Below are 24,405 nucleotides of genomic sequence, written 5' to 3' on the forward strand. Positions count from 1 at the left end.
GTGTCAGACTGAAATTAGGCAGAACTAGGGTTGGGCACCGAGGTAGAGCTACATTGATCCAAGGGGATCTCTAAGGATCCAGTTTCTGGCCTTTTGACATCTAATCTTGAGCCACTCAGCAAGGGTTGTGGGCAGGGACAGACTCCCTGACGAGGAGTGGGTAGCGTAGGTGCCCCCAGATATGTCTATACAATGATCCAAAGAATGAAAGTGCACATGTATGGTAATGGTCAAAGTGAAGAATACTAAAGAAACTGGCTGGCCTAGAGTAGATAGTTCATAGTAGAGAAGAGAGAAAAATAATGCTCCAGGAAACAGTTTGGGGATTGGAGGAGTAGACTCAAATTGGAATCGAAGGGGCTCTTAAAATCCAGTCTGAACAAGTGGAGCTCAGTGGGTACCAGACAGGGATTAGCACAATGGAGAGCAGAGAAGCAGAGTCTTCCTCAGGGTAGTTAGGGTTGTAGCCAGATCAAAGGATGAATGGGAAGACTTTCTTGTGGCTATGAACTCAGAAAGAATAGCCAAGGACTCACAGCCAATCAGAGGAATACATTAAAAAGAGTCAGGGCCACTGTTTAACCAAATGATAGGGGGAGGAGCCAGTCCTTGCTCATTAGGCAGGGCATGCATAGATGACCTTTGAGGAAGGAAGTCAAGGGGCTTTTGACAAGGAGCCTAGGAGAAGGTATTCAGATCAGGGCAGAAATAGGTGCCTGTGGGGTACTGATGGGAGATGCTCAGGTGTGGCGGGGGAGGCCAAACTAAGAGGGATAAAAGCCAAAGATTACAGCCAATTTTTAAAAAGAAGTTAGGATACACAGGGACTAGAGTGGAGTAAGTGGCCTTGTGAATCTGGGTTGGCCATGCAACTTGATTTGGTCAATGGACATTAGCAAATATGACATATGCAGAGGCTTAAAAGTGCTGGGCCTTGGGACTTAGCATTTTGCTGATGTTGGGAACACTGTCAACTACCGTCATATAAATGATCTTGAGCTAGTCTGTTGGATGATGATAGACATGTGGCCCAGTTACACCCATCGCTCCAGCCAACGACCAGCCAACCACCAGGTGTGTTCATGGGACCATTGACTGTCAGCTGATCACAGATGCATGACTAAGCCCTGCTGAGGGCAGGAGAGCTGCGCAGCTGAGTCCATCCCAAGTTGGCAACCCAAAGAATTGTGAGCAAATAACTGACTGCTGTTTTAAGCCACTAAGTTTTGAGGAAATTTGCTGTGTAGCAAATGCTGACTGGTACATTCTACTCTGTATCCCTTTGACTTCATTCCAAGGGAGGTCTGTGCTAAGCATACCCTGTCTGTCTCTGACTGGCTCTGCAAATATTCAGGGAGAGGTCAGTGGTATCTTGGGGATAGAGAAAGATGACATGGGATGGGGACAGTGTGACATAAGGAGAGGATGACATGGGGGTAGAGCCAGTGTGACATGAGGGCAAGGGTCCTCACATGATAAGGGTCAGTGTGACATGGGGGAGGGCTCAGTGTGTTAGGTGAGGGGGGTCTGTACCTCATAGAAGAGGGAGTTTATTTTTAAGCTGAGGGCTAGTAAATGTCACACAGAGAGGTAGAGATCAGCCACACTGAGTGAGGACAGGTGAGTAAACCTAAGGGAACCAGGGGGCTGAAGTGTTACTAGAGACAGTAGACTAGGGCAGACAGGATTGGTCAGTTGAGATTTCTCTTTGCTAATAAAGGAGAACAAAGTTCTTGATTTATAGTACATCCCCCTGGGGGTCAGGCATCTCACCCTGGATAAATTTCCCAGACTGCAGTGGGAAGGCAGACCCTCTAGAGAGATAGGGACTGTTTTTCCGCCCTCTGAAGTCATCCTCCCTTAGTTCAGAGCCACTTGCTCCCTTGAACCTCCCCACCCCTTTTTGTAATTTCTCCCCTTGCAAAGCTTCCAGAGCATCAGGATGGTTGGTAGTTCACTCCCTTCCCAGGTCTTCTCGCTGGAAGAGGGTGTGGAGACAGCAGACATGAACAGCCTCCTCACTACTCTGACAGTGACTCGTGAGTGCAGGTTCCGATTTTGGCTTAAAATTTTGAAAAGGTCATATTGGAAGAAAGTGTAGGATCTCTTCACCCCTAGATAACAGGGGTGAAGAGATCATCAGAAAGATAAGAATTCAGGACCCCAGGGATTGGTAGTTTCCTAGCACATTCAGAGATAACTAGAGTCCACTGATTTTTCCCCTGGCTCCACCAGCACAAGAGAAGATTCAGACCAAGATGAAACTTTACACAAATAGATGGTGGATATTGGCAAAAAGTGTGATTTTGCTGTATAGCTGGGAAGGAAGCTTGAAGAAAAGAAGGAAGAATCAAAAGGAAGAAAGGAAGGGAGAGGAGGAGTGAGTAAGAAGGAGGACACAAATACAGAGGGAAGTCCAAGGAGAAATTAACAAAAGGATTCTAAAATAGTTTAATAGTACTTTAACTACCAAAAACACATTGACCATTTCAAAGCACTTCCACATAAAACATCTCAGATGTCCATGCTCTGGAACGTCTGCCCCTGTCTCTAAGATTCTGCCTTCTTTCCCCATCTGACAGCAGTAACAGCAACAACCATAACACCAACACCAGAGCAAGCAAAATCAGTCAGGCAATTCAGCCAGGCGAACAGCAAAATTGTATCAACTTTTCTGGTTTTCCTGAACTCAGAAAATGAGGCTTGTTTGGGGACCCCGATCCACAAACAATGGGTTCTCACTGCAGCGCACTGCGTCTTACCATGAGTGATGGGGGTCCTGGAGGGAGAGGTGTTCCCCCTTAGTCACTGGGATTGCTCAGCCCTGAAGATACTTGCCCAGGGGACTCTCAAGCCTAAGAAGTGGTTGGAAGGAGGAAGGAAATAGTTCTAGGTGGTTATGAGTTAGATTTCTGGGTAGGATGATGTAGACGGAGGGGATTGGGGAAGCTGAGGACCAGGGAATGAACCAATAGGGAAGAAAAGACTATATGCAATGTGGTACGGATCAAAGAATTATAGAACAGCAATGGAAATTGTCATTTGCCAGGCAAGGAGATGGGGGTCTTGGCAAGTTTAGGAAGGAACTTGTGTAAAGTCACAAAGCAAGTTAGGGCGAGAAAGGATGCAAGTTGAACAATAGAATAATATCTATTTCCTCTACTAATCCTTCATGGCCTGTTCTAGATTTCTTGAGATAGAGATTGCTACTTTAAAAGGGAGTTTCCAAAACAAGATGAAGAACCTAAGACCCATGCTTGCTATCCAACATCCAAGTTTCACCTGGGATTCTGCTGAGCATGACATCATGCTCATCAAGCTGACAGATCCCCTACAGCTCAATGATCAGGTGAAGCTGGTGGCTCTGCCCCGTACCACGACTGACAGAAGACTGAACAATTGCACAGTCTTTGGCTGGGGCTGGTCATGGAAGAATTCCAGTGAGTGACCCTCAAGACAGACGCTTAGTGCTCCTTGAATGTCTGCTCAGTGAGGATTATCAGATAATTGTTACTATAGATCAAGAAAGCTGTTAGGGTCCTGAGAACTTATATATCTTAACTTCTAATTTTATTCGTGTGGAAATTGGTGATAAGGTATACCTAGGGGTAACATGACTATTTATGGCTGGAGGTCTCTAGAATCCAGTATTCTTGACTCATTTACCACTCAGATGTGGGTGAAGGGGTATATGGGTGAGGAAGGGGTTGGAGGGTCACCCTGCTGGCTGAATGTGGCTCATTCATTAGAAACTTACAGACATGCATTTACAAGTAAAAGCATGCACAGTTACAAGCCCAAGGCATGTAGTTTACAACACTGGAACCAAATGTTGGTGTTCTCATTTTGTCTCTTTTCTTCTTCTCTGGTTCCTTTTCATTTTGGTTTTTTCTTTCATTGAATGAAAGAGAGGTCAATTACAGGTAAGAGGAAGGGAAGGAGAGAAGAAAGGGAGATGGATATGTGAAGGATCAAAGGAAAACAAAGTCCCTCTCTCTCTCTCCCCTCCCCCCCACCCCGTGTATGTGCATGTGCTCAGATGTAAAACCTGATGTCGAGATAAACCAGACTGTCTTTTGCTTCCCTAATGAATATTGCCAAGATTCCCCTATAGGAAAAATGCCTTTTAAAATCACAGAGAACATGTTCTGTGCAGGATCATCTCTGGAGAGCACACACTCATGTAAGGTAACTCTTTTCCGTTGGCCCCTCTTAAGTTTGCTCTGGGACACTGTTTTTGGGTCCACATATCTCCCTCAACCCAATCCAATTTCCTGTCTACATCCAAGAAGAGATCAAGGTAATTGCAGTCCAGGAAGGAATGTGTCCTCCTTCCAATCATGAATGAACTTAGATGTCAAGGTGGAAACAGCTGAGTGTTCTCATTTCTCCATGGCTTCCTCTGATGTAGCCTAGGGTGAGTGATAGGATGGGCCCAAGATGGCCACCAGATATTTCTTCCAACCTTTATCACCTAAATCTTTCTGTTCTGGGCTCCTCAGATGGGGACTTGGTACTAGGTCATCTTTGTTCTGGCTACTCTTCCTGACCCATCTTTCCTCTTTCTAACAGGAAGTAGCTGCTGCCCCAATTCTGTGCCAGTATCAGCTCCAAGGGATCTTATCCTGGTCAGAAGGGTATATTCTGAGGGGTGATGTTGGCCACTACACCAAGGTTTCTCACTATACAGACTGGATCCTCAAAGTCATCAACACCTACTGAGCTCCCTCTATTCCCTCTCCCAGCAACCTCAGAATTGGGTCTACCATCCTTGACCCTTTGTTCCCTCTAGCCTCAAAACAAGATGGGAATAGACTCTGGCTATAAGAAGTTTTCTGTTCCTTCTTTTCTCTTGACTGTTCTTCTCCTTTCTCAGTCCCAGCCTGAATGATCATCAAAGGATTTGAGCTGAATAATGTTCTGATAAATGGGATGACTTCTCACCACTCCTTTCCTCTCTTCCTACTTTCTACTTACCTGCTGTGTTTTCCTCAGACTTTTCTGGAGCTGTTCTCCCCACCACAACCCTCCAGAGGACATATGGGCCTTAGGAATGTGACAGTGAGATTGTGAGCACCTGTAGGGTGACTCCTTTGTCTGACATCACTTAGTGTTGAGTCAGGCTTCAGCCTGTGCTCTCTCACTCTATCATATCTAATAAGGCGGTAGCAAATTCTGGGATGTTAAATAGGCTGCTGGCAATATTGTTCTTAGAAATGGAGGCTAGAATTTTATGGCAATGAGAATTATAAAGGCTTCAAAAGGATTAGGAGATGAAGCATAAGGGGCTGAGGGAGGAGTTAAATGGGTAAGACCACCAATAGGAAAAGATGAATAATCTCCTGAGAGATCTTTCCTAATGTAAGCACAGAAAAATCTAAGATAGATGGCTAGAAAGTGAATAGTAGAAACAACAAGGAAATACTGAAACCTACGTGGTTATAACTGTGTTCCTGTGTGTGCATGAGTGTGCATATGTACATATGCATGTGTAGATTAGAGGGGGTGTGCACAGAATGATCTCACTGAACTAAAATCTTTCCTATACCAATTGCCAGTTCAGCTGATTTTCTTCAAACTCTGCTTTCACCTGCTCTTATCCTACCTTTATAAATTATTAAATTTTTAAAAAACTAAAATATGTCCTATACTGTCATTATAACAATTTGTTTTGGAAATGTTTAAGACAAGAAGTTGCAAAAATTATTACAAGAGAGTTTCTGTGTACCTAATATTGCCCCAATGATAGTATCTCCTATAACCACAGTAACAGGTCAAAACCAGGAAATTCACAGTGGTATTGTACAATGCTATTCACTCAGATACAGACCTTATTTGGATTTTGCCAGTCTTTCTTTATATACACTCTTTTTAGGGGCTAAATTTGAAATCTTACCACGATTGTGGATTCCTGTAACCATCACCACAATCAGAATCCAGAACTGTTCCATCACAAGAAAGAAAGTTCTTTGTGTTACACACTTAAATAATCACACCCTCTTCCAATCCTAATGCTTTGCAACCACTGATCTATTCTCCAATCACTATAATTTTGTCACTTTGAGAGTGTTATACAATATGTAATCCCTATGACTCCACTGCTCTTTTTTTCATTCGTGGTGTTCCAAGTGTCCTTTCCTTATCATTTCCTTTCTGTCTGAAGAATTTCATTTAGCCATTCTTGTAGAACAGGTCTGCTGGTGACAGATTCTCTTAGTGTTTCTTCACCTTCCTTCCTGAAGGATATATTTTACTGGATAAAGAATTCTGGATTGACAATGCTTTTATTTCAGGACTTGAAAAATCTTTGCCTCTTCCTTCTGTCCTTCAAGTTTCTGAGGAGAAATCTGCTGCTGTTTGAGTCATTGTTCCTCAGTCGGTAATGCATTGTTTCTCTCTGGCTGTGGTTGCTTACAAAAGTTTTTCTTTGTCCTTCATTTTCAGAAGTTTGATTATGATGTATCTGGGTGTGAATCCCTTAAAATTTATTCTATTTGGGGTACACTCAATTTCTCAAATCTGGAGGTTTATATCTTTTACTGAATTTGAGCCATCATTTCTTCAAATGTTTTTCTGCTCAGTGTTCTTTTCCTTCTTCTGAAACTGATAACATGAATGTTAGATCTTCTGTTACTACCCCACAGGTCCCCAGGGATCTATTCATTTTTTTATAAATCTCTTTTCTTTCTCTTGTTTGTATTGATAATTTCTATTGCTCTATCTTTAAGTTCACTTGATTCTTCTGGCATCCCATTTCGCTATTGAGCCATTGTTTTAATTATGTTTTTTATTTTTTATACTTTATGATGCTTTCACATCTTGGGGGCCATGCCAAGCAGAGAGAGACTGGCCCTCCGAGAACTAACTAATTCCTTGAGATAGCAAATGACTCCCCTACCTTGTGCTTTTTATAAGCAAGCCAACCAATCCAGAGCCCATACACCCAACAACCTCTTTTACCTAACATTCACACATCAAGCCAATATTTCCCCTGCCCTAAATCAATCCCGGGGCCAAGTACTGGACAAGTAGAGACCACCACTGTAACCCTGAGCCCCCTGAAGTCATTAAAACTATCCAATCCTAAGGTTGCTCAAACTTGCCTACCCATTCCTTCTTTTGGAAGCTAAAATGGCTTCTGCCCATGCTTTCCCCTCACACCTCCTGCCTCCTACCTGACCCTGGCACTTATTCATCTATCCCTGCATGGCACAGCATGCCCCTTAAATAAACTCTTCCTTCAGTAGCACTGACCTCTCAGTGTCCTCACTCAGTTTCCTCTATAAATTAAATCCTGGGTACTATCAAAACACCCACCAGTGAGTTTTTATTTCAGTTTTTATATTTTTAAGTTCTAAAATTCCCATTTGGTTCTTCTTTATATATTCTATAAATATTTTCTAAGATTTTCTGTGTTTTTCATTTGATTCAAGAGTATTTGTAATTGCTTATTACAACCTTTTTGTAATAGCTGCTTTAAAATCCCTGTCTGATAATTCTGACGTCTGTTGTCATCTCGGTGTTGGTAACTCTTGATTGTCTTTTCTTATTTGAGTGAAAATTTTCTGGATATAGTGAGTAATTTTGGACTATATCCTGAACATTTTATATTATAAGACTCTGGTTCTTATTTACATTTCCTAATTTAGTATGTAGTTAAGCTGCTTATATCCAGAATGTATATCCTGGCCTGCTTTTGTGGGCTGTGGTTCAAATTTGGTTTATTAAGCCTCTACAGAGCTATTCCACATTCTAATCCTCAGAACCTATGAATATGTTACCTTACATGGTAAAAGAGACTTTCCAAATGTGATTAAATTAAGGATCTTGATTATACCGGATTATCCAGGTGGGCCCAATGTCACCACAAGCGTCTTTATAAGAGGAAGACAAAAGGGTCAAAAAAGGGAGGGGGGATGTGATCACCGTAGTAGGGGTTGGAGTGATATACTTTAAAGATGGAGGAAGGGGGCTCCCCTGGTGGCGCAGTGGTTAAGAATCCACCTGCCAATGCAGGGGACACAGGTTCGAGCCCTGGTCTGGGAAGATCCCACATGCTGTGGAACAACTAAGCCCATGCACCACAACTACTGAGCCTGTGCTCTAGAGCCTGTGAGCCACAACTAGTGAGCCCGTGTGCCACAACTACTGAAGCCCACATGCCTAGAGCCTGTGCTCTGCAACAAGAGAAGCCACCACAATGAAGAATAGCCCCCTCTCGTGGCAACTAGAGAAAGCCCGTGCACAGCAACGAAGACCCAACACAACCAAAAAGAAATAAATTTATCAAAAAGAAAAAAAAAAAAAGATGGAGGAAGGGACAATGAGCCAAAGCATGTAGGAAACTTCTAAAGGCTGGGGAAAAAACCAAGGAAACAGACTCTCCCCACAGCCTCCAGATAGAATACAGCTCTGTGGACACCTTGGTTTTAGCCTTGGTTTTAGATCCATTTGGCTTTCTGATCTCCAAAACTATAAGATAATACATTTGTGTTGTTTTAAACTACCAAGATTGTGGTGATTTGTTATAGCAGCAACAGGAAACTAATACAGCAGTGGAAGTCAGAGTTCTGCCACCCAGCTCCACTACTGCAGCACCACTGGGGTGAAGGAGGGCGTGTCTTTTTCATAGTGTTTGTCTCAAGAATGGCAAGTTACCAATAACTTAGTGGTTTAAAAGAACACAAATTTATTATCTCTTAGTTTCCCTGAGTCAAGAGTCCCGTAGCTCAGGATCTCATAAGGCTAAAACCAAGATGTGGACAAGCTATATCTCCACCTGGAAGTTCAATTACGGAAAGACCCGCTTCCAACTCCTTCACGTTGCTGGCAGAATTAATTTCCTTGTAATTCAATTAATTACATTGCAGTTGTAAGACTGAGGTCCCCATGTCTTGCTAGCTGTCAGCTGGGGACCATCCTGAGCTCCTAGAGGCCACTCTCAGGTCCTTGCCATGTGGACCCCTGCATCTTAGCAAAAGAAAACCTCCTTCATGTTGAATCCCTCTCATGTTTTGAATCTCTCTGACTTCTCTTCTCAAAAAAATTCTTGACTTTTAAAAGACTCGTGTGTAAGACCAGGACCACCTGGATAATCTCCATATCTTAAGATCAACTATACCGTATAACATAGACTAATCACAGAGGTAAAGTCCATCAAATTCCCAGTTCCAGGTCAGGGCATCACTGGCAGGAAATTTGCGGGGGGATGGCTTAGAATTCTGCCTACCACATACAGCTAAAAGATTTCTGTTTTCTGATTTCTGATTTCTGCTAAAAGGCTGCCCCTTTCCTGGTCCTTTGGCTGGAGAGGGCAGAATTTTCTTGGGGATGTTTTTGTCCTTTCCCACTAGTATTTCCAGATTGCAAACTTTTCTAACACACAGGCTTGGATATATAGAGGGCAAGAAAAATACTCAGGAAACCTATTCCTCAGGTCTCACATTTTCTAGCTAATTCATCTTCTTTTCTCCACTTTTCAGATCTTCTGGTAAGTGATGTGTGTTTTGTTCAGGGTTTGTTTGCTGGTTTTTTTTGTTGTTGTTGTTGAAGTGTAGTTAATTTACAATGTTGTGTCAGTTTCAAGTGTACAGCAAAGTCATTCAGTTTTACATACACACACACCCATAAATATATACATATATATGTATTCTTTTTCGGATTCTTTTCCACTGTAGGTCATTACAAGATATTGAGTATAGTTCCCTGTATACAGTAGGTCCTATTGTTTACCTATTTTATATATAGTAGTGTGTATATGTTAATCCCAAACTCTTATCTTTCTCCCTGTTCAGGGTTTTTTGTTATTATTATTGTTGTTATTAGCAGGAGGTATGCACTTACTCCATCTTGTCTGGAACAAAGCCTGCCTTACACTTTAGTTCCATTAGATATTAGAAAGATGAAAAGCAGTAAGTTCAGATGAAACACCTCTGAAGTCAGGAGACCTGGGTTCTGGCCCAGATTCTCTTACTGACTGATACAGTGGTTTAATGTAGTATGTGTATGAGCCCCAGGAGAGTGTGAGAAGTGAATATTAGAACTTTTGTTTACAATTATTTTAGCTCGTCCTTTAAATTTTTCTGTTTTACTTTATGTTTTGTGACATGACACATCAGTTCATATCTATGTTAGTACATACATATATAAATAAATAAATATACATATATAGGTGGTACATGCTCTATAATATTTTATAGGATTGGTGACAATACCAGATATCTAAAATTAGACTGCCCCAGAAAATCTGGGGCAGAAAATCTGGGGCAGTCTAATTGCCTTAAATATGTTTTATTGATTTGGGACAAATCCCTTCAACATTGAACAGACTGTAAGTATATTTATCAATTCTTTGGCTGAAAATATAATTCTTAACTCAAATAATACTTCCTACATTCCTTAGAACTTTCATATGGAGAAATGACAAAATCAGGGTTAATCATTCCTAGAAATTAACCCTTTAAGAATAAGACCCATGTTCATGAGAGGGAAATGTATAAGAGCATCAAGACGGTGGTTCAAGATGGTTCAAGATGGTTCAAGATCGTGATGTAAGAGTATGCTGAACTCACCTCCTTCCATAAACACACCAAATCTAAAGCTATATTTGGAACAACTTTCTTTGCGAAAAATAGAAACCAACAAACAAACCCTGAAAACTGGCTGAGTGACTCCTATGCATCAGGCAAATGAGAGAAGGCCCACGTCTAAGTGGGGGACACAATCCACTTTAAGCCTCACCCCCAGCACAGCTACCCACAGTCTGGGTTCCCTCAAAACCCAGAGCTTCTCACTGAGAAGCAAAAAGTTTGAACCCCACATCGGTACCCCAACTTTTAAGACCTGCACCTGAGAGACAGCCCCAAAACATCTAGCTTTGAAAACCAACGAGACCCACAGGCTATAGCAATCTGAGGAATGGCTCTTAAAGGGCTCACCTGCCCCCAGGACCCAGCACAGCAGTCATCCACTCTGTATGGGAGAAGCTCATCTGCTTGTCTGGGAGCATTGACCTGAGGGGCAGGCATCTGATTTGACACACATTTGGGGCCTGCTTAGGTGCTCTCCAGGGATGGAGACTGGTGACCATCATTTTGCACTTAACCCTTGGCCTTTCTCCAGTCAGTGGATGCCATCTTTTCTTTGTTTTTAATCTAAGGCTTTTTCTTTTTTTTCTCCTTTAGCCAGTGGGTGCCATCTCTATCCTGTCTCTCTGCTTCACTTCAGCCAGTGGTTGCCATCTCTGAACCCTCTCTTTGCTGTTCTCCATAGTGCCAGTATCTCCCAGAGGGGAGTTTTTATACATGTCTGGTGCCCTGGCTTTACATCTGGTGCCCAGTTTTTATGTCTGCCACCAGGGGATACCTCTACATAACTTGGCTCTGTTGGCTAGTGGGGCTTATAATGGAGGAAGAATTCTTAAAAGGCTACTTCCTTCAGGGCACAGCAAAAGGCAATAGACCCAGGCATTCAGTCTTTTCTGTGAAAGAGGCCTATCAGATTATCATCATAGCTGCAGCCTGAGGGGCAGGCTTCTAGTTAAACACGTCTAAGGGCTGACTGTAATCCTTTCTAGAGACTTTGAAAGACAGGTGCTATCTTCACGCTCTCCCTCTGCCTTGCTCCAGAGTGCCAGTATCTCCGGGAGGGGAGTTTTTACACATATCTGATGCCCTGTTTTGTTTTGTTTTTTTAATTTAGTTGGGTTTTTATTTTTATTTTTGGGTGTGTTGGGTCTTCGTTTCTGTGCGAGGGCTTTCTCTACTTGCGGCGAGTGGGGGCCACTCTTCATCGCGGTGCGCTGGCCTCTCACTGTCACGGCATCTCTTGTTGCGGAGCACAGGCTCCAGACGCACAGGCTCAGTAGTTGTGGCTCATGGGCCCAGCTGCTCCGTGGCACGTGGGGTATTCCCAGACCAGGGCTCGAACCCGTGTCCCCTGCATTGGCAGGCAGATTCTCAACCACTGTGCCACCAGGGAAGCCCTGCCCTGGTTTTTACTTCCAGTGCCCAGGTCTTTTCAGCTGCCACCCAGGATATGTCCCTTGATTACCTGGCTCTGGTGGCCAGGGGGGCTTGCATTCCCAGGTCCAACAGGTCTGTAACAAATAAAGAGACAGTTCTTGATAGGCTAACAACCCCCAGGGCACTGCACAGACAGCCCACTGAAACACACCCACCCCCGTCTCTCTGTATCACATTCCTAAAAGGAAGCTGTTTGCCCTTCAAATCTTCTTGCAGCTTCCCACGGGCTGGAACACAGTTGCGATGGTGGTTAGCCAGCTTCAACCATGCCTATGAGGAAAACAAGGAAAAGGTGGTAGAATAAAACAGAAGGAAGCTGCATGATTTACAGGAGCAGAGCTACCTTCCTACCAAAACTGCCCAGAGGCTCCAGACTGCTCTGTGAGAGAGAAATGAACGTGTATCTTGTTTGAGCCAGTATATGTTGGGGTCTCTTTGTTGCAACAGCTTATCCTATAACCTAACTAATATACCTAACACCTGTTTGTTCAACACACGTTAAATTTCTACTATATATTAGATACTATCCTAGGTTCTAGAGATTTTTTTTAAAAAGAAGAAGAATCAGGCGTACCTCCTAGTCTAAAGAATTCTCAACCTAAGAAAGGAAAATTTGACTCAAAGGGTATTTTTTAACCACCTATACTCTCACATGCATTGGTTTATTAATCCTCACTAAAAAAATGAGTTGTAAGTGGTATGATTGTCATTGTACAGCCAAGGTTCACCCATTTATTAGGCAGATATGCCACTGATCATCAGTTTCCTTGGCTATATAGTGGGTTCACTCTGCATTTTTATCATCACCTTTGATCTGAGACTACTTGTTAATTGGTCCTGACCAAACCAGTAAAACCATATCTCCATGGCCACGATTGAGTTTTCCCCCTATAATAGATTACCCCATAAATGTGTGTTTTGTATTCCAGAATCCCATCTACTCTCCATCTTCCAGCAACAGCTCCCAATTTTCATACTTAATTTTACTCTTTCCTCACTCTTCCCCAATTTAGTCCATGTGCTTGACGAAGACTACACCTTTGTCCTCACTCAGATGTAAAACATACTTCTCAGGCCTACACCAGTCAGTACATCACATTCTCTTAGCCATGGTGATTGGCTCAGGAATGAGCACAAGACTCAAGTCAGTAACTCTGAGTTCCTGGGGAAGCTGACTTGCTCTTGCTTTTTGGTCTTGAACTTGAGAGGATGGTAGGACTGGAGCACAACTGTGTGGAGCATGATAGTGAAGCCACACAGGAGGCAGAGTTAAAAGATGGAGAGCAACCAACCACTTGTGAATTGTTTAGCCTGAATCCAGCTATGCTTGAAGTCTGGAACCTACATTTGGGCCTTTCAGTTACAGGAGACAATAAACTTCCTCTTAAGCCAGTTTGGGTCAGGTTTTCTGCTACTTGTAAACAAAAGAAGTCCATTCATTCCCTAGAGTCTTAGCCTGTGCTGAAGGTGAGCTATTTCTACTCATTAGTGGAGGAAATATACACCTTTCTAGTCCGTTTTTCATAATTTTATTGATTTCCAGAACCTTTAAGATTCTTTATAAACAAAAATTTGTCATGCAAAATACAAGATGCTTTATCAGCAGTAGTAATATACAGTCAATGGCCACCACTTTTAGAGAGATTTTATAACATTCATCTTATTTGATAATTTTGAATTTGCCACAGTTCCTGGCTTGTGTATTTTTAGCAATAGCATTGTTGACTTTTCGTATTTGTGTGCTTTGAAATCTAATATTTGACCTAATTGTATCCTCCTAAACCTAAATGTAGTAGAGAATCAGAAAAACTTCAGGCTTCGGGGCAAAACCCCTAATGCATTCAATTTAACGTCTTCCTGCACCATCATAAAAAGATAAAACTATTATTTTCTTTAGAGCTAATTTAATAGTACTGTTTTAAACCCCTTTCTCAGGAAACCATCAATTTATTATATTTGTTCAGATATATTGTTATAAAAATGGAGTGGATTAAACTGAATCACAATCTTCCCATCTAGGCTCATGAATTTGGTCTGGAGGAGCTAGCTATATTTTCATTGATTCTACTGAAAATTAATTTTTCTGAAATAAATTAAAGTTTATTTCACTGAAAGCTTTTTCCACAGGCTTTGTGTAGTACGCACATTTATACATTATGCATCTGTGCTCGTGACTTTCATTTCTCCTTCATGCTATCTCCCATAGATGAAGAAGGTGGAACAAAGGCGTCAGAGCTGTGTGTGAGGGATGCGTGATGGCTGAAAGTGTAGGTGTGCACGTGGGGGCGTGTGTTTTAGACTGCATCTGTTGTGCAGTGGGAGCAAAGGTCAAAGAGCAAGGATATGTGTTAGAATTCAGTGGCTGCTCAAAACTCTGCATAATGGCTTTATTTTTTATATCAGTCTTAAATTAACTCTGCTTTTCTGTTTTTGAGTGTGTGTGTGTGTGTGTGTGTGTGTGTGTGCGTGTGCACTGTTACAGATCTCAAATTAACATAAAGCAGATCTAATAGAATCCAGGAAATTTTAGGAAAGGGCTACATAGACCTTGATGTAAAGTGTCATCTGTCACCCTTAAAATGTAGCTGACATTTTACAACTCTATATTACTGTTCTCTAATGTGTTTATTTTCAAATTATTTATATCTTTTTTCCACATACTAGAACTAGAAAATGTCCTTAATACTATCACACACTCACCTCAAATACCCCTATTCTTGTAGCAGTTTTTTTAACAAATTCTGATGCTATAATTTTTGGAAAGACTGATTTTTATAAACATAATGGGAGTATATTTTTTACCGTGATTTTTTTCACAAAAATGCAATACATCAAGGGCACCTGTACAAGAATCAGTATTCTTGGATTCTACTTCTAGTCCTGACACTAACTTGGCACATAATCCTGAGTAAATAATCTTGTGATCCAAGACTCGGATTTCTCATCTAAACTGAGGTGGTTTAATTACATAATCTCCAAGGTCCTTTCAGGGTCCATGACTTCCTAAAAGAGATGTAATTTGTAAATCACAAATATTACCTGGGTGATTAATAGGAAAGAATATGAAGTACTTTAGAAGCCTTACCCAATTATTTAATCTTAATTCTGGGTAACGGATTTTTACATTTAGTTGGGAATAAAAATGTTTGAAGTTATCTGTGAATCTTGCCCTTCTTGTCTTAATTTGAGATAGCCTTAGAGTAAAAAGGATATTAAATAATTACGATGCAATAAGCTTTGCAAAGGAAAGGATTTTGTTTTGGTCACTGCTAAATCCCCAGTTCCCAGAACAATGCCTGACATATGGAAGGACTTAAAACTTGTTAAATGAATAAACAAGAAAATGCCAAGATGGAGGGACTTTAAAACCCAATGGGAAAACAGAGTGAAGGCTTTGCAGGAAGGATGATAATTGAGCCAAGCCTATAGGGGTGAACTAGAGCTTGCCAAGCAGAGAAGGAGGAAAAGACATTCTAGGCAGAGCCAAATGTGTTGTGGCAGAAACTGTGAGTTGTCTTCAATATTCATCCTTCTTCCTTTCCCAGGAACAGAATTCCTATGCCCATGACCACTGGAGTGAAGACTATATTTCCCATCTCCCTGACTAGGTTTTAGCCCACAGGGTTAAGTATCCCTTTGAAGTAGTGTCTTTAAATGGAGGAGGATGAGCTTTTCTTCCTTTCCTTCCTCCTCCTCACTGGCTGGACTGCAATGGATTATGGTGACTTAGAATGTGCCAATTTAACCAGTATGAATTACTTTCCACAGAATTCCCTTTCCTGTATGTTTCCATTTAGGGCAGGCCACAGGGAGATTTTTGTGGGAGATCTAGAGTGCTTCAGCCATTTTGTAGCTCACACACCTTGTTGCCGATCTGCTGACTCACCTCATTGGTATGAGGCAGCAGCTGGGTGTAAGGCAGCAACAGCTCCATCTTCCTCTGGATTCTCCTTGAGTGGCTGACTCCTGGGCCAGGTGTGAGTGTTTATCTCTGTGACAGCCTTGGCTTCTGCAGGATATTCACACCACCAAGGTTAGAGGCAATAAGAATTGGCAGGGGTTTCAGTCTGTTCTCATGCGGCTCAGACCTCATGCTTTTGGGTTTTAGCTTGTTCTTGATCTCCATCATCCCCTCCAGACTCTGCCTGACAGTTAGACTTCAAGCTCCAGGTTCAGATGTGAAGACAATAGGCTTAAGAGACTTCTTAACCAGCTCCCACAATTCAGGAAGATCAAACCCCTGTATATACATACATGCATACATATATCCATCCTAGTGGTTCTTCTTGTCTGATTGAACTCTGTGCTGAGAGTGGTGTGCTGCCATAACAAATGCCTAAAAGTGTGGGAATAGCTTTGGAACCAAGCAATGGGTGGTGGAGGCTAGAAGGATTTTGAGAAGCATATTAAAGAAAACCTAAATTGCTTTGAGCAGACTGTTAGTAGAAATCTGAACTTTGAGAATGCTGGTGGTGAAGGTTTGAAGGGAAGTGAGGAACAGTGGAGGAAGGGAGATCCTAGTTATACTGTGGCAGAAATCTTAGCAACACTGTTGTCTTCAGTTAAGTGGAAAGCAGAGAATATGCCTAATGAACTTGATGATCTAGCTAAGAAGCTGTCCAAGCAAAGTGTTGAAGATACAGCCTGCTTATAGTAAGATGTGAAAGGAAAGAGATAAATTGAGAGAAGGACTGTTAAACTGATGATTTAAAGAACTCTCAGCCTCTTCAGACAGCAAAAGTTGATAAAATCAAGAAATGGTTTTTGAGTAAAGTTCAGATCCGAGGCATTGCCAGGAGAAAAGGTCTAAAGATAAAGCCACAAGTATGACTATAAAACCCTTTGTTAAGATTTTCAAAGGTCAAAAGTGGATCCTCAGAGTACTATTAAATCACACAATGGGCCTTTAAAAAGATGAAGGGTGTGCCTCACAGATCCTCTTAATCAAACACTACTGCCTCCAAGAAGTTTAAGAACTTGTCCCTCAGAAGTCTCTGCAGGACAGAAGGTAGAGAAGGGATTTTGTAGGTGTTGCTTTTGTCTAATGGATGAACTGCAGTGAGATTCACAAGAGTCCCACACATTTTTTGAGAGAATTTTATCTACTAAAACACTGCCAGCTTGGACTGGAAGGTACAAAAACAGTATAAAATGATGCTGTTTTGATAGTAAAGTATTGGATGGCATGTTCCCCCAAATATCCAGAACTAATGGTTATTTTAAAAATAACTCACTATGAAGATCAAAACCTAACAAACCCAAGCCCACTTTATTAATTTTAACTTAATTTTTAATAAGGGAATTGACAGTAGTTGCTGTAACAATTAAATAAAAACAGTTGTCCAATATAAAACGCTTTCTATGCAAATAATAGTCACTCAAGTCCCAAACTACTCTACCTGTCCACTCCTGAATTTACTAAAATGGTTCCGGGAAGCCTTGAATTGGGAGTCAAGAAACTAGTGTTCCAGGCCTAGAGACATCCATCAGCACTGTGACTTTGGGCACACCTATGTACCTTTCTCATCAAATGATTATCAGTTCCAATCCGGGGACCATCATCTACCTTTGCAATACAGCCTGAAATATAATTTCAAGATGAAAAATTATAAAGCTGAGTGTAGTGAGCTGCTTCATAAATACGCTCATGTATTAACATTTTAGTGGCTAAGAAGCAGTGTTACTCTCTCATTAATGTTTTTCAATTCAATTAATTGGGTAATGTAAGTTCTAAGACTTTACATTTCTCCATGAAACCTAAAAAACTGTTTTCAGCTTGGAAGGGGAAAACTGAAACCTATAAACACTTTTATATTCCTTGATTCCAAGTAAAGTTTGCTCACATCTGGATTGGATGCTCTCTCTCTCAATGATGCCTTTGAATTCTAATGTTACATGGCTCTCTCCCAATTTTGGCCCAAGACTGGGTCATCTTTCCTCACAGTCTAAGGCTACAGGAACTATTCTTGTCTCACCTGAACAGTTACCTTATGCTTAAACAACTTTCTGCACCTCCTACATTTACCCTTGATGTCAGCACATTCCTGGGCAATCTGGCTAATGGCTAAGTCAGGTTATCACAGTTGAACTAACCTGTCAAACTCAATGAATCTAAGCTGATAGTTAAGGAGTTCAAAAATGGATAGGGCTACTGGCAGTGAGGCAAACCCTCTCCCCTCTTCCTATCTTTCATCACCCAGTACACATAAGCACACATACTACATAAAATGCAAAAGACACTCTTAACTCATAAGTGCACCGTGCAAATTACCATTGGCCTTTGGGAATTTTTAACCCTTTTAAAGAAGTCTTTGGTCATGTAGGTATACAATAGAAACCATTGGCTTTCTGAAGTGGTGTCAGATTAAGACAGATATAAATACAGAGAGGGTATATGTACATTTAACTTATGCAACTTTAGATATACATGAGAGAGGGAAAGAAAGAAAGAACAATTTACAGAGTGAGAATGATTCTGCTCTCCATTCTACTCCATATGCTTAGGCACTGAAGTGATCATCATATGAGAAATGGCTTTCATTCCGTCCTCGAGATCCTCATCTTTGTGCTCTCGAGATGGTTGCCAGAGCTGGTCATTGGGTCTTCATACTTTTAACCAGGAGCAGAGGGAAAAGCAAAGAGAAAAAGTACACCTACCAATTGATTTTGCCCTTCCCCTAAAAAAGATGCTCTCCTAGATGTTCCTCCCAATCACTCTGCTGACTTCTTATTGCCTAAATGGGATCCCATCACTCTGCTTATATGGGAGATCCAGGGATTTTTGCTGTTTTGTCTTGTTTTCTCAAACTGAGATCATTGCTACCCCAATAAAATAAGGGTTCCTAGAGCAAAAAAGAGAATATCGCAAGGGATAATGGGTAAAAAGCAGTCTCTGTCGTGCAGCACTTTTTGTTTGTTTGTTTGTTTGTTTTTTTGGTACGCAGGACTCTCACTGTTGTGGCCTCTCCCGTTGCGGAGCACAGGCTCCGGATGCGCAGGCCCAGTGGCCATGGCTCACGGGCCTAGCCACTCTGTGGCATGTGGGATCCTCCCGGACCGGGGCACAAACCCGTGTCCCCTGCATCGGCAGGTGGACTCTCAACCACTGCGCCACCAGGGAAGCCCCATGCACCACTTTTGTTTATTCTCACAGCTAGCTACAACTTAGTCATCCCTATATTTGCTTTTGACCCATGAGCAATAGGAAAAAAAGAATTACGCATTCTCTTTCTCACTTTCATAATATACAAAAATGAATAGAGTATAAGCAGCTAAATTAATCATAGTCCATTCATATAATGGAATATTATGTAGCCATAGAAATTTGGAGAAAAACCTTTACTAACATATAAAATACTCATTTTATATTAAGCTGAAATACATAAGCTTCCAAAACAAAATGGGTAGTATAATCCTATTTTGAAAAAAAAAGTTACAAATGTATATGTGTTACAAAGGTGTTTTATACACACACACACACACACGCGCGCACGCACACACACGCATAGGAAAAAATGACTGAAAATACACACCAAAATCTTGATAGTGATTAGCTTTAGAATGTAGGATAATAAGAAATTTTAATTTTCCAATTAAATTGAAAAAAATTTTAATTTTCCAATTAATTTTCCAGTTAATTTTCCAAGAGCCCATAAAAGGGCTCTTCTGTATTTTGCAGTGTTTTAATAATAAACTTATTACTTTTGTATTGAGTAAGCAAATGCCTTAAACTATATTTTAAAATTATTAGCTCCCTTTCAATTAGAAAATATTCTGAGATAAAACCCAGCTATCTTTTTTGCAGCAAACCAATACGAAGTTTCTGTGTATTCTTTAAGATTGTATTTGTTTGGTTATTTGTCACCAAATCTATTGCAAGGCATTTTTATTTATGAATTATCAAACACAATCCTAAGTCTTTGAAGGAGATAGAAGAATCATGAGATTCAGTAAGAGTTACTGCTGGTTTCCTCTTTCAAAAATTGGCATTCTTCAAATTATCTCATTATTTGTGCAATTAGTGAGCTCCTGGTATACTGTGAAAGGCTCTCAAATGCTTTATGAATTTCATTCTGCCCATTGAAGATAACTGATGGTATTATTTATCTATTGCTGAGGAACAAATTAGCTCAAAACTTAAAGCAGCAAATATTATCTCGCTATTTCTCTGGTTAGGAATCTGGGTACAGCTTAGCTAATGTCCTCTGGCTTAGGGTTCCCTGTAATCAAGGTGTTGACCAGGGCTGCAATGTAATAAACTATAGTCATTTTGAGGTTCAGCTGGGGAAGATCTGCTTCCGAACTCACACATAATTGTTGGCAGGATTCATTTCCTCCAGGCTGTTAGACTAAGGACCTCAGTTCTTCTCTGGCTGTTGGCTGGAGACCGCCCTCAGTTTCTTGCAATGAGGGCCTCCTTATAAGACCGTTCATAACGTGGCAACTGGCTTCAAATAGAGTGAGCAAGTGAGAGACCAAGAAAAGGTAAGCAAGGTGCAAGCCTTTTGTTGCCTAATCTTGGTGGTGACATCTTATCACTGCTTCTATTCTATTCATGAGAAGCAAATCACTAAGTCCAACCCACACTCATGGGCATGAATACCAGGAAGAAAGATCCTCGGGAGCCATCTCAGAGCTGCCAACCACACTAACCAAAGCATAGTTTTCCAGCATTCTTGTTTCAAAGTTGTATGCAAAGTTCTGCTACAAAGATACGGAAATCTGTTCAGCATCTTTGTCAACATATGCCTCTGTATATTGGGGATAGGTATAGGGTTTTACAAATCAGTGAAGAGAGTTCCAAGCAGAACTAAACTCAAACTTTTTAAACCCACAGCAAGAAAAACCATGTGGTTCTTCCTGGTCTTCAGGGTAGAGCTGCCCACAAGTGGATGTTATTGTATTCTAGATACTGATTCCCTAGTGGAATGGGGTGTGACGGTGTGCCCCAAGATTCCTGAAAATGACAAACAGAGCAATGTCCTTTACTTCCACTCTGTCAAGATGCAAGAATTGCAGTCCAGGAGGTGCTTTACCACCTGGCACCTCCTTCAGCAGGCCACTTAGAGCACACCAACACGGACTCAACATGAATGATGAGGCTATGGTCCTGCTGGGGGAGTATGTGCTCTGGGTGCCCAAATTGCAGAGAGGGTGGGATTGGGGAGATTGGATGGAGGCTTCTGACCTGTGTAGCTCCTGTCCCAACATTAGCCCTAAATCTCTATTTATTTATTTATTTATTTATTTATTTGCGGTACGCGGGCCTGTCACTGTTGTGGCCTCTCCCGTTGCAGAGAACAGGCTCCGGACGCGCAGGCTCAGCGGCCATGGCCGCTGATGGCTCATGGACGCGCATGGCCCAGCTGCTCCGCGGCATGTGGGATCTTCCTGGACCGGGGCACAAACCCGTGTCCCCTGCATTAGCAGGCAGACTCTCAACCACTGCGCCACCAGGGAAACCCTCTAAATCTCTATTTTCATATTTATTCAATGTTCCCATCCATTTGCAGTCAATATTTTTTTTAGGGATATCTAAGCTAGCTGCACTGTAACTACACTACAGTGCATGCATGATAGTAACACACTAAGTGAATTTGTAAATTTTTAATAAAATTCAAAACCATTCATAGTATCACAACAAATGTCAACATTATATTTGTCAGTGAAGGAAAGGAAGAGCTATTAGTCTTTAAATATGTTTTCAACCGCAGTGAATTTTTGAATTGCTATTTTTAAAAGGTTTTACTTTTTCTCTCACCTATTTGTGAACAGTTTCTCATTAAGAGAGACTATCAAGAATCAGAAGAGCTCTTAATTGAAGAGCATTGATAAGAATTACATGTAGCCATCTCAAGCATAAATTGCAACAAAAAATGAGTCATGTGTATGGAAGCAAGATCAAATTTATCATTAAAATTTCAAAATATTTTATTTGGAAATTTCAGATAAATTCAAGATCTAATAGCTTCCCTTATACTTTGTATTGTACTTCTTTATCATAATTATAGTATAAATAAAATGTGATAGGTGGTTTTACCAAGTCCAACATAGAGGTCCCCAAATCTCCTCTGGTTTATCCAATTTTAATATATGCTATGACCTTAAAAAAAGTTTGCTTCTCAGCATTTTACTTATCATTTTATAATCTGCTCTATGTTGCTTAGATCTGGAGGTCTGCAAATTACATTTCTCAGGCTCTTTGCCAGTGGCTTCCTGTTAGTATCTGCCAATGGCAGGCATTGGGAAAGATCAGAAGGTTGGAGCAAGGGAGAAATGTTCTACTTCGAAATTCAACAGCAGCAGCTACTATGGCAGCAGAGGGGCGGTTCAGCTACAGACTCCAGCAGCCAGGCAGCAGCAGAATCTCTTTGTTGATTACAGCCCTAGCCCTTAACTGATTACAGGGACAACCGTGACAATTCCAGTCCCCAAAGTGGCAGCATCCTGAACTGCCCAGTGGCTGGAACAGGTTCATGGGGTCCAAACAAGAAGAATCAGGAGTTTTCAGATCTCTGTGTATCACATTTTCCTCCTTTTGCTCCTTCAGCCCTTCTGATACTTTGTATTAAATCCCTCATGTTTGAAATACCTACCATGGTTTCCATTTTCCTGACTGAATGCAGAATAGTATGTTGAGTTTTATGTGAAGAGGAATTATTTTTCTGCTCTGAAAGGCCCTGACAGCTCCTTGGAAAGGAGACATGAAGGTTGGGTTAAATCTGGGTCCATGGGGAGTATTGGAAGACATGTCTCTCCAGGTTGTCCCCTTTTTCCTGAAGCATGGAGAGAGGGCACTGAGGATAGGCAGTGGACAAAGAAAGAAGGATAGTAGCAGCAAATGACTTACAAATCTACTGAGTGGACCCTTAAAAGCCACTGGCAAGTTCTGATTATCTGGATGGGGACTTCTCCTTCAAAATTGACCTTGGTGTCAAAAAAATGTTCCTGTATTGCTGATCTCTCATAGTTGCAATCTCATCTGTTAGTTACAGTCTATACTTTTCTTTGGTGTTTTCTTACTTGGTATTATTAGCAGCTTTGCATCCCATTAGAAAATTATTACCTCTAAAGAGCATGTTGAATCAATTTATCCAGATGGCCTGAATTACAAACGTCAAATATTACTATTTCCCCAGAATTAGAGAAAAACTTATATATATTGGTGTGGCCCTTCTCTTGGCTCACCAGCTATTGAATAAGCGAGGTGCTTTCTTCATTCCTTATTTGATCTAAGGTCAACAGAATAAAAGTTCTTAAAATACACACTATAACTCTAGAGAGAGATAAAAATCACTTTATTTTTATTTATTTATTACTTTTTTTGGTTTTGCTTTTATTTATTTATTTGTTTGTTTATTTTTGGCCGCTCTGGGTCTTCGTTTCTGCGTGCAGGCTTTCTCTAGTTGCAGCGAGCAGGGGATACTCTTCGTTGCAGTGTGCGGGCTTCTCAATGTGGTAGCTTCTCTTGCTGTGGAGCACAGGCTCTAGGCGCGTGGGCTTCAGTAGTTGTGGCACACAGGCTTAGTTGCCCCACCAGCATGTGGGATCTTCCCAGACCAGGGATCAAACCTGTGTCCCCTACATTGGCAGGTGGATTCTTAACCACTGGACCACCAAGGAAGTCCCAAAATCACTTCATTTTTAGACTCTTTCTGTATCAACTGATTAATTGCATTCCAAGATATTTTGTAGCATTTCCAGAAATGTCAGCTATTGGTTAAGATATCATGTGAATTATATTTCACTCTTAAATTCCTCATATAGGGACTTCCCTGGTGGCGCAATAGATAGGACTCTATGCTCCCCATGCCGGGGCCTGGGTTCTATCCCTGGTCAGGGAACTAGATCCCACATGCATGCCGCAACTAAGAGTTCGCATGCCACAGATGGGGAGCCCATGTGCCGCAACAAAGGAGCACGCGAGCTGTGACTAAGGAGCCTGCGAGCCGCGACCAGGGAGCCCACCTGCTGCAACTAAGACCCAGCACAAACAAATAAATAAATATTTAAATATATATTTTTAAATTCCTCAAATACTTGCAGAAAAGGCAAATATGCCTATATTAATTACCTTCACAACTTAATGTACATTTGCTTATGTGCAAACAAGGTTTGCTGTGCAAGAACACAACAACACAGCAGACTCAAACTGCAGCCTCATGCCCTGCATCTGCTTCATAATGCCCTGGAGTGATTGTTAGAGAGTATCACAGGTTTTCTCCACTTCCTCTTTGCCTCTGCCTCCCCTGGAGCCATGTGAGAATGGAGAAGTGTTCAAGGTAAAGGCTTATTCCTGGAGAACCAGGGTAGGCATAGAATATATCAGCATGGCTGAGAAGAAGAAAGCAATTAATTATATATCCTTTCGCCCCATTTATTT

At 41.4% G+C, this 24,405-nt stretch overlaps 1 protein-coding gene and 1 long non-coding RNA gene across 3 annotated transcripts in view; both read left to right on the forward strand.

Moving 5' to 3' along the window:
* The window catches only part of LOC149748546 (uncharacterized), a 302,762-nt gene that overhangs the window by 145,763 nt on the left and 132,594 nt on the right, over positions 1–24,405 (forward strand). The gene's annotated exons all lie outside the window — the stretch shown is intronic.
* LOC149748547 (serine protease 58-like) lies at positions 1,943–22,378 on the forward strand. Its single transcript, XM_089916062.1, has 5 exons — positions 1,943–2,039; positions 2,556–2,763; positions 3,187–3,440; positions 4,040–4,188; positions 4,573–22,378. The coding sequence occupies exons 1-5, from the start codon at positions 1,943–1,945 to the stop codon at positions 4,720–4,722; spliced, it is 858 nt and encodes a 285-aa protein (XP_089772188.1). The 3' UTR covers positions 4,723–22,378.

The sequence above is a fragment of the Delphinapterus leucas genome, chromosome 8, assembly GCF_059928025.1.
Source record: "Delphinapterus leucas isolate spDelLeu-1000000601 "Yukka" chromosome 8, BTC_Dleu_Yukka2, whole genome shotgun sequence".
NCBI lineage: Eukaryota > Metazoa > Chordata > Mammalia > Artiodactyla > Monodontidae > Delphinapterus > Delphinapterus leucas.